At 42.8% G+C, this 15,671-nt stretch overlaps 1 protein-coding gene across 4 annotated transcripts; it reads right to left on the bottom strand.

Annotated features, from left to right (window-relative positions):
- Positions 1 to 141: 141 nt before the first annotated feature.
- On the bottom strand, positions 142 to 15,318 carry LOC111965232 (WD and tetratricopeptide repeats protein 1). Of its 4 annotated transcripts, none has more exons than XM_070444045.1 (16): positions 15,230 to 15,318; positions 11,742 to 11,877; positions 11,444 to 11,527; positions 11,290 to 11,336; positions 11,077 to 11,188; positions 10,783 to 10,970; positions 9,828 to 10,010; positions 9,405 to 9,499; positions 9,046 to 9,161; positions 8,761 to 8,833; positions 8,253 to 8,346; positions 7,905 to 8,075; positions 7,422 to 7,657; positions 6,976 to 7,144; positions 2,761 to 2,953; positions 142 to 2,285 (listed from the first exon to the last, which is right to left on the bottom strand). In XM_070444045.1, the coding sequence occupies exons 2-16, from the start codon at positions 11,805 to 11,807 to the stop codon at positions 2,082 to 2,084; spliced, it is 2,031 nt and encodes a 676-aa protein (XP_070300146.1). In that variant the 5' UTR covers positions 11,808 to 11,877; positions 15,230 to 15,318; the 3' UTR covers positions 142 to 2,081. The 4 variants fall into 4 exon arrangements, with proteins under 4 accessions (XP_070300146.1, XP_023845060.1, XP_023845059.1 ...); XM_023989292.1 differs by lacking the exon at positions 15,230 to 15,318 and adding an exon at positions 12,641 to 12,700; XM_023989291.2 differs by lacking the exon at positions 15,230 to 15,318 and adding an exon at positions 12,368 to 12,690.
- Between the last annotated feature and the right edge of the window lie 353 nt (positions 15,319 to 15,671).

Here is a 15,671-nt window from a genome sequence, read left to right as displayed (position 1 = left end):
TTTTACTTAACACCACTGCTGAATGGGTAGTTGTGGACCTGTGTGTAGCGTATTTCGGTGGAAAACATTAGTAATACAATCCAAATCATYATTACCCTGGTTAAATACAAGTCGGAGGTGAAACAAACTCAAGACACGTGGTTCAACAATATTAGACCTCTTTTATTTTTCTCTTGCAGCAAACTTTGTAGTTGGATTTTTCCCAAAGAAAAATAAACATGAAACATTTCTTAAATACATTTTTTAACAAAGAAATGACACATGGAAGCCTAGTGTTAGAGGACTCCATCCTTAGGTTTTCTTTGAACCCACATGTCATCAGTGAGCTGGTGGTTTGCTGGTCAGCTAAAGGACCAAGAGGCTCATTGTCCAAATTTGCCATTTACAATGTTACCTTTAGACAAAATTTCATAACCTTATAAGTAAAACTCCAACTGCAGCAGAGGACTCATGCTGGGTCCAAAGCTACAGGAAGGGGGAAAAATCCCTATTCCATTCAATCCCCAAAATGTTCTGGGGAAAGCTGAAAGTGCTTGTATAGGGATCTTGAACCCCAAAAGCCACCAAATGGATTGCGTCTACAAAATTGTCTCTATGCCATGCATGAGTGATATTACGACTGGTAGTATTGCCCTAGGATAGTGAAATACCCTTCTCTCTTCATCACTTTCCCTCTCTGTTCAGAGCATTAGTCCAACATAGGTTAACCTTCCCATAATTCCCAGGTTTTCCAGAAATACTGGTTGGAAGATTCATGATTTCATGCTTATTCCATCCGGATCCTGGTTATCTACCCACCGGGATATCTCCTAAAAACTGGGGATTTTGTGGAAATTACCAGAATTTTGCAACCTTAGTACAACAAAGTTCGACAGATTCTGACCAATCAACACCTGACTATCAATTAAATCAAACCCCCTAAACTTAACCCCACAACCCTTCCGGTTCTACATCGTTATCAACAAATGACAGAGGAGCAAATGTCTAAGTGTTGGAGAAAATGTGAGGAGCTACTGCTTCGGTTTGACAGCTTTGTCTTAACCTACATAATAAAAGTAAAAGGGAAACATTTTGCATACCTGTCAATAAAATAGGCATATAGAGCGACAAGAACTTCTCAACAACAGACAAAGCAAACGCAACATGGATCCTTGGCCATTTTTTACTCTTAAAACTAATGAAGAGAAACGTTTCTTTTGTTGCCAGACCGAGTTTAAAAGAAACAAGGTGCACAGCCCTATCAACACATTTCATTTGAGTTGGAGAAACACTTCAAGACTGGGTAACACTTAAAGTCAAGACTTCTTATGCTCTCTTCCTGTTGACCAATATTCCAACAACTTTTTAAAAAAGTATTGTAAATCAAAAACTTTAGGTAGAGACTTTCAGAGCTGGAGAGGGGCTGAGAGTGACCTCTTATACTCCAATTGAAAAGCCCACTAGAGATGAAACAAAGCAACTTCCTGTGGCCTCAAGTCTCATCCTCCAATGAGGACACTGACTATTGGGGCCTCGCTTTGACCTCTAACCTCTGAGCCGTCTGCAGGCTACACTACCAGAGGCCTGGGGCTTCTGCTTGTAGTGTTTCCCTCCAACGCGCTCCCTCTTGAGGAGGGTTTAGAAGTGGTTGACTCCTAGCTCATAGTGAGAGATTAGGGAGTGATGGAATACTCTCTTCTTTACCATATAAGCCCAATAACTCCAGCCTTGGAGCAACGGAGGGAGAGGCCGAGGTGATGTCGTTGGTGTTCTTAAAAGGGGTGAAAGGTCGTCGTCGTCACCCCCGTGGAATCCCCTCGCCAAACTGGTTTCCTCCAATCCTGCCTCGGGACGGGATGTGAAGGAGGAGGGCAGTGCATAGTGCAGAGCTGTGACATGACATTCACTCGATGTTGCTTTCGTTTTAGAGGGGCGAATGAAACATTGACAAACGGAATATCTATGGTGCTTTTTCCCCCTCCTCACAGACACACACACAGACGTACACACACACAGACAGCCTCAGGGTTTGGGAGGGGGTAGGGGAGGAGTGCCTTGCGTCCTGCTGCCTCCATACTGTATGTGGTGTTGGGCCCGCTAGTCTAGCTGGGCCGGCACTGCACCTGGCCATCTGAGCTGTCCTCATCGTCTGAGCCCTCTGGCCCGCGGCCGCTGAGGCCCGTGATGCGGTAACCCATGTTGAGCAGCATGACCTCCAGGGGGTCGGCATTCATACGCCGCTGGTTGGCTGCAGCGGCGCCCTCCATGTCCTCCACCACGCGACCGTTCCCACTCTCACTCTCCGTCTGGATGATAGAGGGGAAAAGGATGGAGAGAAAGAAAGGTAAGAAAAGGGTTAACTTCTGGTGTATTGTAAAGTCAGCCTTTTTTTTTTATTTTTATTTTTTACATCAGACTACTACAAAAGGAGGCCATAGGAAAGGATAGATCATACTGCAGCCTCAATTGTGACAATCCAATAACCAGATGTACTACTGTGTTTATTTATTGCGTAATCCTTGATAGTTTTTAATGCATGTATTGGCAGTAAAAAAATGTTTTGCAACAAATACATTCAATCAAAGAATCAATCATGTTAGTGATTGAATGGATTGCTTTTTAAATGCATCTACTCTATGTATAGTGTCCTTGGTGCTGAGCTGTTTTTGTACATCCTGTTTATTGCTGTATGTAGCCTACCATTCCACACATAAGAAGTTTGCTCATTGGGAAAATTAAGTTATTTGAATTTAATAGAATTTAATAATTGTTGTTAATGACCTCCGGCCTGGGGTTCCAGAGCCGCACCACAGGGTCGATGCCACTGGTAGCCAGGAAGCAGTAACTGGGGTGAGGCTGCAGGCAGTTGACTATGGACTCGTCCCCCTGGAGGATCCGCACCAGGTTAGCAGTCTCCTTCTCCCAGATGAAAAAGGAGCCATCGTCGGAGCCGCTCACAATGTACTGGCCTTTACTGTGGGTGGGGGGGATTATATATACACACTGAACAACAATATAAAAACGCAACAATTTCAAAGATTTTACTGAGTTACAGTTCACAAGGAAAATCAGTCAATTGAAATAAATTCATTAGGCCCTAATCTATAGATTTCACATGACTATAAATACAGATATGCATCTGTTGGTCACAACTTTTTTTTAAAGTACGGGCGTGGATCAGAAAACCGGTCAGTATCTGGTGTGACCACCATTTGCCTCATGCAGCGCGACATCTCCTCCGTATGGAGTTGATCAGGCTGTTGATTGTGGTCTGTGGAATATTGTCCCACTCCTCTTCAATGATTGAGAAATTGATGGATATTGGTAGGAACTGGAACACTGTCGTACACGTCGATCCAGAGCATCCCAAACATGCTCAATGGGTGACATGTCTGGTTATGCAGGCCATGGAAGAACTGGGACATTTTCAGTTTTCAGGAATTGTGTACAGATCCTTGCGACGTGTGGCTGTGCGTTATCATGCTGAAACATGAGGCGATGGCGGTGGATGAATGGCACGACAATCGGCCTCAAGATCTCGTCAATATCTGTGCATTCAAATTGCCATAGATAAAATGCAACTGTATTCGTTATCCGTAGCTTAAGCCTGCCCATACCAKAACCCTRCCGCCACCATGGGGAACTTTGTTCACAACGTTGACATCAGCAAACCGCTTGCCCACATGACACCATACACATGGTCTGCAGCTGTGAGGCCAGTTGGACATACTGCCAAATTCTCAAAAACGGAGGTGGCTTATGGTAGAAAAATGAACATTAAATTCTCTGGCAACAGCTCTGGTGGACATTCCTGCAGTCAGCATGCCAACTCCACGCTCCCTCAACTTTTGACATCTGTGGCATTGTGTTGTGTGACAAAACTGCATATTTTAGAGTGGCCTTTTATTGTACCCAGCACAAGTGGCACCTGTGTAATGATCATGCGGTTTAATCAGCTTCTTGATATGCCACACCTGTCAGATGGATGGACTTTCTTGGCAAAGGAGAAACGCTCACTTAGGGATRTAAATACATTCGTGCAATTTTGGGGTTTTGAGAAATACGCTTTTTGTGCGTATGGAACATTTCTGGGATCTTTCATTTCAGCTCATGAAACATGGGAACAMCACTTTACATGTTGCGTTCATATTTTTGTGAGAGTGAAGCAACTATTAGACCTTGTTTGATACTGCACACAGGTGGCAGAGACATTTCCGTAACATTTTAATTTGAAGGGTACTTAAATAAGGACGCCATAACGCAGTACATGAGCATTCTTTCATTCTTACGTCAACTACCCCAATTTGACACCTTATGAACTGCTCATGCGTTGTGAAGTTCTTCAGGAAGCACCGCTGTTTCTATAGAACATCATCATGTGTTTTTTCTTCAAACGTCAAAAAAAAAAWAATGATGCTGCACATTTACACTGCCGTTCAAAAGTTTGGGGTCACTTCGAAATGTTCTTGTTTTCCATGAAAACATATGAAATGAGTTGCAAAATGAATAGGAAATATAGTCAAGACGTTGACAAGGTTATAAATAATGATTTTTAATTGAAATAATAATTGTGTCCTTCAAATTTTGCTTTCGTCAAAGAATCCATTTGCAGAAATTACAGCCTTGCAGACCGTTTGGCATTCTAGTTGCCAATTTGTTGAAGTAATCTGAAGAGATTTCACCCCATGCTTCCTGAAGCACCTCCCACAAGTTGGGTTGGCTTGATGAGCACTTCTTACGTACCATTCGGTCAAGCTGCTCCCACAACAGCTCAATATGGTTGAGATCCAGTGACTGTGCTGGCCACTCCATTATAGACAGAATACCAGCTGACTGCTTCTTACCTAAATCGTTCTTGCTTAGTTTGGAACTGCGCTTTGGGTCATAGTCCTGTTGTAGGAGGAAATTGGCTTCAATTAAGCACCGTCCACAGGGTATGGCATGGCGTTGCAAAATGGAGTGAGCCTTCCTTCTTCAAGATACTGTTTACCCTGTACAAATCTCCCACTTTACCACCACCAAAGCACCCCCAGAMCATCACGTTGCCTCCACCATGCTTGACAGATGGCGTCAAGCACTCCTCCAGCATCTTTTCATTTTTCWGCGTCTCACGAATGTTCTTCTTTGTGATCCGAACACCTCAAACTTAGATTCTTCTGTTCAATCTTCCTCTGTCCAGTGTCTGTTATTTTGCCCATCTTAATCTTTTCTTTTTATTGGCCAGTCTGAGATATGGATTTTTCTTTGCAACTCTGCCTAGAAGGCCAGCATCCTGGAGTCGCCTCTTCACTGTTGAGACTGATGTTTTGCGGGTACTATTTAATGAAGCTGCCAGTTGAGGATTTGTGAGGCGTCTATTTCTCAAACTAGACACAAATGTACTTGTCCTCTTGCTCAGTTGTGCACCGGGGCCTCGCACTCCTCTTTCTATTCTAGTTAGAGCCAGTTTCAGAAGAAAGTTATTTGTTTTTGAGCCTGTAATCGAACCCACAAATGCTGATGCTCCAGATACTCAACTTGTCTAAAGGCCAGTTGTATTGCTTCTTTAATCAGAACAACAGTTTTCAGCTGTGCTAACAATTGCAAAAGGGTTTTCTAATGATCAATTAGCCTTTTAAAATGATAAACTTGGATTAGCTAACACAAAGTGCCATTGGAACACAGGAGTAATGGTTGCTGATAATGGGCCTCTGTACGCCTACGTAGATATTCCATTAAAAATCAGCCGTTTCCAGCTACAATAGTCATTTTCAACATTAACAATGTCTACACTGTATTTCTGATCAATTTTATGTTATTTTAAATGGACAAAAAATGTGCTTTTCTTTCAAAAACAAGGACATTTCTAAGTGACCCCAAACTTTTGAACAGTAGTGTATATACATTGCATGTGAAAGTATTCAGACCCCTTTCCTTTTTCGTTACGTTACAGCCTTATTCTAAAATGGATTAAATAAATAATACTCAATCTACACACAATACCCCATAGAGACAAAGCGAAATACCTTATTTACATAAGTATTCAGACCCTTTGCTATGAGACTCGAAATTGAGCTCAGGTGCATCCTGTTTCCATTGATCATCATGTAGATGTGTCTACAACTTGATTGGAGTCCACCTGTGGTATTGATTGGACATGATTTGTAAAGGCACACACCTGTCTATATAAGGTCCCACAGTTGACAGTGCATGTCAGAGCAAAAACCAAGCCATGAAGTCGAAGGAATTGTCCGTAGAGATCCGAGAAAGGATTGAGTCGAGGCACAGATCTGGGGAAGGGTACCAAAATATTTCTGCAGCATTGAAGGTCCAAGAACACAGTGGCCTCCATCATTCTTAAATGGAAGAAGTTTGGAACCACCAAGACTCTTCCTAGAGCTGGCCGCCCGGCCAAACTGAGCAATCGGGGGAGAAGGGCCTTGGGTCAGGGAGGTGACCAAGAACCCGATGGTCACTCTGACAGAGCTCCAGAGTTCCTCTRTGGAGATGGGAGAACCTTCCAGAAGGACAACCATCTCTGCAGCACTCCACTAATCAGGCCTTTATGGTAGTGGCCAGATGGAAGCCACTCTTCAGTAAAAGGCACATGACAGCCCGCTTGGCAAAAGACATCTAAAGCCCTTAGACCATGAGAAACAAGAACATTTCCAAAAACCTGTTTTTGCTTTGTCATTTTGGGGTATTGTGTGTAGATTGCTGAAAACGCCCCCGATTTAATCCATTTTAGAATAAGGCTGTAACGTAACAAAATGTGAAAAAGTAAAGGCGTCTGAATACTTTCCCGAACGCACTGTACTCTCCCAAAAATGGAATGGGGAAACACAACCAACGTTTCAGAATGCAGTGTCTTCTTCAGGGTTGACTATACGTTTAGTCAGCACCTCGACCAAAAAAATGTGTACGCCAGCTCATGCTTTTTACTTTTCCCTTACACAACTAATATTAACAGTGTTTTTAGAATGTATAAGATATCCGTGTCTAAAATGCTCCACTGACCTGCCAAAGAAGTTGGCCTCCTTGATGTCTGTGGTGGTGTTGCAATGACCACAGTAGCGGTGTTTGTAGTCGTAGCTGCGCTCTCTCAAGACGACCTCGTCTTCCGGGATGGACTCCTTCCTGTTGAACGCGTGGAAGCGGATTGAGCTGTTGCCCTTTTTGTCCTCAGCTACGAACAGACACGACATGGAAATAAACACAAAAAATACAAATTAAACAATGCATTATATCAAATCCATACACTAATTAACACTGTATTCATTTGCATAATTGCCCTGGTGGAATATATAAGGTATTTTAAATTGAATCAACATGTAAAAAACATATTGTAAGTCAACGTGGAAAGGTGATGGAAAAGTCAGAGGTCAGCCAAAATCAACACTTTATTTTTTGGGGGGAAACAGACGATTACCCAAGCCAGCATCACAATTAAAACCCCTTCTCACCAGAGTCCATCTTGGAAAAGAGGGCGGCCTTGATATCCTTATCCAGGGCGTCGCAGGCGCTGCTGTGGGCTTGCTCGGGGAACTTGCCCTTGAAGTCATCCAGGCACTCCAGAGCCTCGGCCACGTACTTCAGCTCAAAGAGGCAGCGCGCCAGCCGGAAGTGGGCCTTCAGGTGCCCAGGGTTGAGGGACAGGGCCTTCAGACAATCCCTCAGCGCATCATAGTGGTCACCGTCCCTGGGGGAGAGAGAGAACACATCACACACACAACCGTATATACCACACAGTCACACACACGTGTACCAGCATAGTGGTAAACTGTTTTAAACGCGATGAAACAAGGACGTTATACCTGAACTCAAATGTTTTGTTTTTCGCTGCAAAACATTTTGCTACAGTATGCCCTACTGAACATGACCATGTTCTGTAATAGGAGAAACACTGAAAAAGAGTGAATGAGGCTAGGGGTTAGCTAGCTGCCTACCACTTGCGCTTCATGTAGGCGGCGGCGCGGTTCCCGTACAGCATGGCGTTGTGGCTGGCCTCGTGGATGCCCAGACTGTAGAACTGGATGGCCTGAGTCCACTGCTGCCGCGCAAACGCGTCGTTGGCCTGCTGCTTTATCCGCTCCAAGTGAGGCGGCAGCTCACCAGAACTAGGGAAGAACGATGAGAGGAGGACACGATGAGAGAGTGATAAGAGAGAAACTAGGGATGTCACCCCCCCGCCCCATACGGTAGTGTTTCTATAAATACACTGGGGCTAGGCTGTTGCTAAATGTAATATGTGGGTGAAAATGAACGATTAAAATCAAACATGAGAAAAAGGTTACCCAGAGAAGACTTTGCTTTCTGCGAATCGAAGTCGGCTGGCAGGCAAGTGAATTCCATTTGACACACCGTTGGTTGTCTTTCCATTCTGAACATCTGTTGGGATATCACACCATACAGTTCTGGGCATTACAAAGTTGTACTGCAGCACAGTAAAGAACGCTTGCCGCAAAGTGGATGTAACTGCACTGTCAGGAACATTTTTCAAAAACGCATTTCATCACATGGGTTATTGTCGAGTGATTGATAATGACCTTGGTGGTTGATGTCACCCTCCGAGAGAGTAATTTGTCACATAGACAATGTACCTTGATATAGATTGCTGCTGCAAGGCATTTTGAAGAATTCACTTTTTAATGCCCAGATCTGTATATAAACTATGGGCAGACTTTTAGCAAGCAACTTCACCCCTCCATATAACTCATTGGTCATAAATAATACATACTGTATATGTCATTTTAATGACCAAATACTGTAGTAAGCGTTGGGCTATTTCCATAATCATAATACCTGTTGATTGACACTTTTTGGGAAGCAGATAGGTGTACGGCTTCTGTTTGAACGTCAAGTCAAATAGATACACCTGCAGACAAGAGAAAACACATTCCTGGCAAAGTTACCCTTTTGAACCAACCACAGGTAATCATCAACTTTAATGATTTGGTTTGCGAGTTAAAGTACTATGCTTGTTGGAATTCAAACCTGACAATCTGAGAAAGAGATGGATTTTTGCCTAGTGGGCTGACCTGGAGGTTTGACCTAAAATAAGAGTTTAACTTCTAAAGCCGCCTTTACCTGTTCTCCTCCCATGTTAACTAGCAGCTCGGTGCCGTCGGGGCTGAAGGTGACGTAGGTGGCCACTAGGACCCTCAGGCGGTTATTGTAGTCAGGGAGCTTCACTGGCAGGTGCCCTGAGGTAAYGGAAACAAGGAGAACAAGTTGGGTGAGAGGCATACAGAATCACTTACCTGTTCCACTAGTTTAGTTCCATGTATTGTAAATGACTGTGTTATAACGCACATATTGTCCATGTGTGTTTTACCTGTTTATAATACATTGTAGATACTGTATGGGCTTCATAGAAAGTGTTCACAGCTGTTTTTTATTAATACATTTGGTGCAATATGCCAAACCATACAATCACACACACACACCTGCAACATAATACTGCCCCGCTCCGTCTGGGATGGGCTTCTGCCTGTCGCAGAATGTGTGCACTCCTGCCGATGTGCTCTGACTCGCAGACTTCCTGTGAATGGGAGTGGAGGAGAGAAACATAAATGATTACCAAAAACTCTCAAAGCTGAGAAAATAACATTGGTATGACTTATGATAGCCCAGACTAGTAGGGAGACATATTGGACGTTCTATCCAGTAGTCCTGCATATTCCTTATGTGATACAAAATTAAAAACTATTAAATTAAACTCAAATTTGACAGTCAAGCAGTGAGAGCGAAATCCTAACTTCAGATTCGAGATGTCTTGGACTTTCAGGTAAATTATGTATTGATGCCAATGGAAACATGAGCCACAAGCGTCGATCTCAAGTTAGGATTCGAGCCCGACTACTACACACCTGTGGTTGTGGATCATGCGCATGTCGTAGAGGCGTACAAAGGGCCCGTTGGCCCCCACTGCTAGGTAGTTATTATTTTGCGGGTTGACAGCCAAACACTTGGCCTCCACCAGCTGACCACAGTATTCCGTCAGGTCGATGAGCACTTCTGAACGCTTACTGCTCTCCCGCAGGTCATATTGCCTAAAATAGTAGAAGAAGAAAGCACATCATGAGGACATCAATCATCTCCAGAGASTCAGAACGTAGCTCTTTAAAATATTGTTTTGAATTCTAATCAAATACTAAACTTTTTGGCAAGGTTCAATTAAAACTGCAATTTGTGTCCATAGCCAGTTTGCTCAAAAATAAACAACTAACTACTATACTCTGTACGTGGGAGCCATATTTTGAGGTTGTAGACGACTGGTTGGGTTAGTCAAAAAACAAAAACACAAGCCACTAATGCAACATTGGCCCTTTGAGTCATAAGCAGAGGCGGCAGTCAGGCAGTGACGCACTGTAGAGAGAGTAGGATACTAACTGCCTGGGTCTGAGCTGAGCTATGGGAACCATCGCCTGAAGCCAACCATGCATCTGCAGTAGTCCACAATGCCCACTGCACACCTGAGCTTTGAAGGGTAGTTAAAGGGTATTCTCTGGAGATACAATAACCTCCAAGACAGGGTGTGTGATGGAAGTGCTGCAGGAGGCATGTGGCCACAGAGACCCAGAGAAGAAGTCCCTGGGAGAGCCAAGGAACTGATAGGGAATACAGCTTGGGGTAAGAAAGGGGCTCATGGCATAACACTTCCATTCCAACCTTACTGATTCACGTCATCTTTTCACCTTCGATATTCTACTACAAGCCAGTAGAAATAACATGATGCATCTGACACAGTGTCACCTTAACCAATGAACATCTTTGGATGCGACAAGGATGCTCCAATGGTTAGCTAGCTACTGGGGCTCTGACCTGATGATGCCGTCCTCCGCAGCACTCCAGAAGATGTTAGGCCACATGGGGGCTGTAGCGATGCGCTTGACGCGGTTGGTGTGGTCGGAGAACATGTGGATGGTCTCCTTGACAGACACGTCATGCACGTGAACCTTGGTGTCCGCTGCACCCGTCACGAGGATACGGTCACCTGAGTGAGGGAGAAACTGCAAAGGGGGACGGGAAAAACAAGAGGATAAAATAAGAAACAATAAGAAAGAAGCTTCATTTCTACACACATAGACTTTCCCATCAAGCAGTTTCTGTTTTTACCTTCACAGAGAAGATGTTTGCTGCATGCCCTGTGTGCATAGTGGTGAGCTTCTTGTGTTTGAAGGGGTCCCAGATGATGCAATGTTGGTCATCTGAGCCCGATGCCAGCAGACTACATAGAACAAGAGTAAACATTACAGATAGGCCAACATAAATGTAGAAGTGTTAAATATGGTCATTTAAATAGAACCCTGGTTTCAGCTCAGGACTTACTCTCCCTGTTCGTTCCATTCCAGGCAGTTCACACACCCAGTGTGGCCCTGTTGACACAACAGATACAGGCTGTCAGATTGGCAAAGGCATTAATGTTGTATGTGTGCAGTAACACACACACACACACACACACACAACAACACACACACATCACCTGCAACTCTGCCTCCAGTCCAAGTCTACTGATGAAGGGGTCTGTGACATGATACTGCCTTTGGAAGCCCAATGCTCTCTTGTCCTGCAGACATTAAGGCAAAACATCACCTGTCTCTCTCCAAAATCTCCTGTCTCACTCTGTCCAACATAAATAAAGCATTTTTGGTGAATACTAGTGTTCATTATTGAATAGATTGCAATGCAGATTGCATTTCAGGGTTGTTAGYTAGGGCAGTTTGTTTGGGTAAAAGAGTACAGTATTTCATAAAAACAAGGTCTTAAAACGTTGGACCCACCCTGATCTGCCTGTGCAAGATGTCTCTGGTGATGTTCACAGCAGACATGGCCTCACAGCAAGTCATAGAGCACGGACTAGAGGTGCAGGGTCCGAGGGTCAAAGGTCAGATGGCATCTGCAGTCTCTAGGAATGGACTGCAATTTGAGAAATAGAATAGAACTGACATCACACAAAGAACAAGCTTACTTAGATAGGATTAATATGTAAACAGAGATGTTCGTTTCTCTACTAGGTACATCAGTCAATGGACACTGGAGTAATGTACCCCTAAATTGATGAGGGGTTCCCAAGTGTTTGAGGTTTAAATACTGAATCTTAACTGTTAGCTAACTAGAACAACAATTGGTTATATCTCAGCTAGCCAAGTGGTGGTCTTCAGATAGCCATGTACACACAATTCCTTCCTAATACTAGCCATTGCGAATGGTGATGTTTACGTTAGCCAAATAACGTTAACGATAGCTAGCTGGATTAGCTGCTGTGATGCTAGCTACCAATAGCCAATAATAACAAGCCGTATACGCACAGTGACAGCAGGCTGGGTTGGCCTCCCAAAAAGACAGACATACAGCTCCGTCACCGTAACTAGATATTTCTGACATTCCCTAAAAAAAAGCGTTGTACCTGTGTCGTCTGGCATTCAACTCGAAATCGTTCCCAATCTTTGCCCAAGTTTCCAGATAACGATAGAGCCAGCTCAGCTACTGAGCTACAGTAGCTAGCTAGCTGAGCTAACGTGAGATGATTTATTCAAGAAACAGGGAATTCTCAATGCTCTAGTTCTCTATCTAGCATTTAAGCTAGTCCTTACCAATGAAAGTCAAACTGTAACAAGAGCGCTTCATATTAAATATTTTGCTAATAATTTACAAGTGTTGACTGTCACTGCTTACTTACATGGGTTTATCAACTGACTGAACCCTCCCACTACCCTTACGTGAACTAGCTGACGTGAACTAGCCTTTGGATATGAATTTTAGGAAGAAAATTATGAGTACACCGCTCTGTGAATTGCACCGCTGTTTTTTTTCGTTGCACGACTGTAGTGTTGAGTGACAGGTCAATTAGACAAATGAAAAAGTTGCAAAGTTCCTTCGAATGTTTTTATTTTTTTCCAGTGGTGTAAAGTATTTAAGTAAAAAATACTTTAAAGTTATACTTAAGTATTTTGGGGGGGATATCTGTACTTTACTATTTATATTTTGGACAACTTTTACTTCACTACATTCCTAAAGAAAATTATATAATTTCTACTCCATACATTTACGTTACATTTTGAATGCTTAGCAGGACAGAAAAACACCTCTGGTTATCCCGACTGCCTCGAATCTGGTGGACTCGCTAAACACAAATGCTTAATTTGTAAATTATGTCTAAGTGTTTGAGTCTATCCGTTTTCTGTCTATCCGTAAATAGAAAAATCATAAACATTGTACATCTGGTTTGCTTAATATAAGGAATTTGACATTATTTATACTTTTACTTTTGATACTTAAGTATATTTTAGCAACTGCATTTACTTTTGATACTTAAGTATATTTAAAACCAAATACTTTGACTTTTACTCAAGTAGTATTTTACTGTGTGACTTTTACTTTTTACTTGAGTGATTTTCTATTAAGGTATCTTTACTTTTACTCAAGTATGCAAATTTAATACTTTTTCCATGTCTGTATTTTTCGACTTATTAACCTAATATTAACCTAATATGAGATCACCAGTGACATTCAGCACTGTTTTCCTGGTGAGATGTATGAACGAGTGTGGACTGTGGGACAAAATAATGAATTAATAATAAATGAATCCTGAAATAATTAATAAAATAATAGATATATCCTGATACATATGTACTTGGTCTTTCATTACTTTCAATCATGATATTACTGCATGTCAGCGAGACTTGTCCAGTGGCATGGACTGGTCCAGTGGTTATTGACTGTACGTTTGTTTATCCCATGTGTAACTCTGTGTTGTTTGTGTCGYACTGCTTTGCTTTATCTTGGCCAGGTCGCAGTTGTAAATGAGAACATGTTCTCAACTGGCCTACCTGGTTAAATAAAGGTGATATAAAAAAAATGGACAATTGTCTCAAAGTGGAAAGCACCTGTAGACATTCACCAGTGCTCACTGTTGTATCTACATTATGGTATCAGATCAGTGCAGAWGAGGAGAGGAAGCTGCTTTCGAGTATTGACTTTTTGAAATAGAGAAGCAAAGAACTCGGCTTTGTGGAAGTCACAGGTGAACCTTGCTGCTTGTGCAATTAACATAACAACCAAAGAGGTAGTGATGAATTTCCTCAAACTTCTTTGCAGCTTCTATTTATTACAGCTGATGGTCTGTCTTGGTGAGGCAAAGTGTTCAGTTCACAAGCTGGAGACAGGCATCTAAGGGTAAGCACCCATTCTATGGATGTTCCATTTCTTAGAGAAATTCTGAATGTGTTATTTAACCCTTGGCAAAGCWTGGCACAGTGGCTTATTCTACACACTCTGAAGAAGGCATAGTAGCCAAAACACATATGTATGTAGTTTTAATTATGCTTGTGGACATGACAAGATCATAATGGCATTAAATTGCACCAAAAATGAAGAGTGACATGGTATTTCTTCAAATATGAACATTTTATCACGAATAATCCAAAGACCACCTTCAAAATGTTTGTACACCTGTATTCACACAGGCAGCAACCTCTGCCTCTAATTCTATGATCGATTTGATGTGCCATAAACTGAAACTTTTTTTCTTCTTCTGTGCATGTCAAGAAGTCAATGCCATGGTTCTGGAGATTGTGTGGAGACTATTGTCACCAGTGCAGTGGAGTCTGTGTCTTTTATTCCTTCTCCTGCTTCTCATAGTATCAATGTTATTATGTGCGATCCGTTCAAAAAGGTAATACTTCCTCCTGTATTATGGCAGTTTATGAGCATTTTTAAGGTATTGCTGACATCCTGTCTGCATTTTCCATTAGTAGAAAGACGTCCAGGTTGTCATTGGCTGAAATGGGACCGATCTCTGGTGAAAGGGTCAGTGTACAAAATACCTGGGAATGTACCATTCACCTTACCAATTCATTTACATGACCATTTGCTGTTGTTTGTGGATGCCCTGCTCCAGAAAATAGTCAAACTTAATGTAAAGCTGCAATTCAAATGTATGGAATAATCAAACTGAACTGAAACCAATGGCTCCCTCTGCTGGTACTTATATGATTGCTCATTGCAGCCTCCAGATTCAATTGAGGTCACGACCTCAGAACTAAGGAAGAACATCATTGGACCAGCATCCTCAAAAAGAAAGTCAACCCAGTCCCAAAGAGAACACAGAGGTCAGAGTCAGTTGTTCATCACACTTGCAGTTGGACATGTTTCCCCACATCACATCACACTCAGCTCACTGTTTATGTTTCACTCTGTGCAGGGTCTTTCCCAGGGCAGGATACCCCAAGGCCGGTGAAGAAGGCTTTGAGGCAGTTGCCTCCCTTACCTGAGCTGGAGAAGAGCAGTGTCCGACGACACAGCAGCTACACTGGGTCCGTAGTGTACGACGTTGTGGCCACACAGGTCTGTAATCCATGGCCCACTACAGACAACCAGGCTTCTCAACAACAGACAGCAGGCTGCAGCAACCACCTGGAGGAGGAAGATGAAACGGGGGAAATTCCGTTTCCTGTCTATGCCAAAGTCAACAAAACCAAAGTTTGCTCGAACTCATCAAGACGTTCACCACTGTATGCCAAAGTGAACAAGACTACCTCCYGGACTGTGAAATCTGAACTACTGTTCTGCAGTGACTGATAATAAGTCAACACGGTGACTGGCATGTCCTCCAAATGCTAAATAGTCTACTATGTTTTACACCAAAAGCTTATTTGAGATAATTGCTTCAAATGCCAATCTGATTCGTGTAAAYGGATGACACGTGTAAT

This window comes from Salvelinus sp. IW2-2015, linkage group LG6.1 (genome assembly GCF_002910315.2).
Source record: "Salvelinus sp. IW2-2015 linkage group LG6.1, ASM291031v2, whole genome shotgun sequence".
NCBI lineage: Eukaryota > Metazoa > Chordata > Actinopteri > Salmoniformes > Salmonidae > Salvelinus > Salvelinus sp. IW2-2015.
The sequence above is the reverse complement of the archived record's forward strand: the minus strand, read 5'-3'. Positions and strand labels throughout refer to the sequence as shown.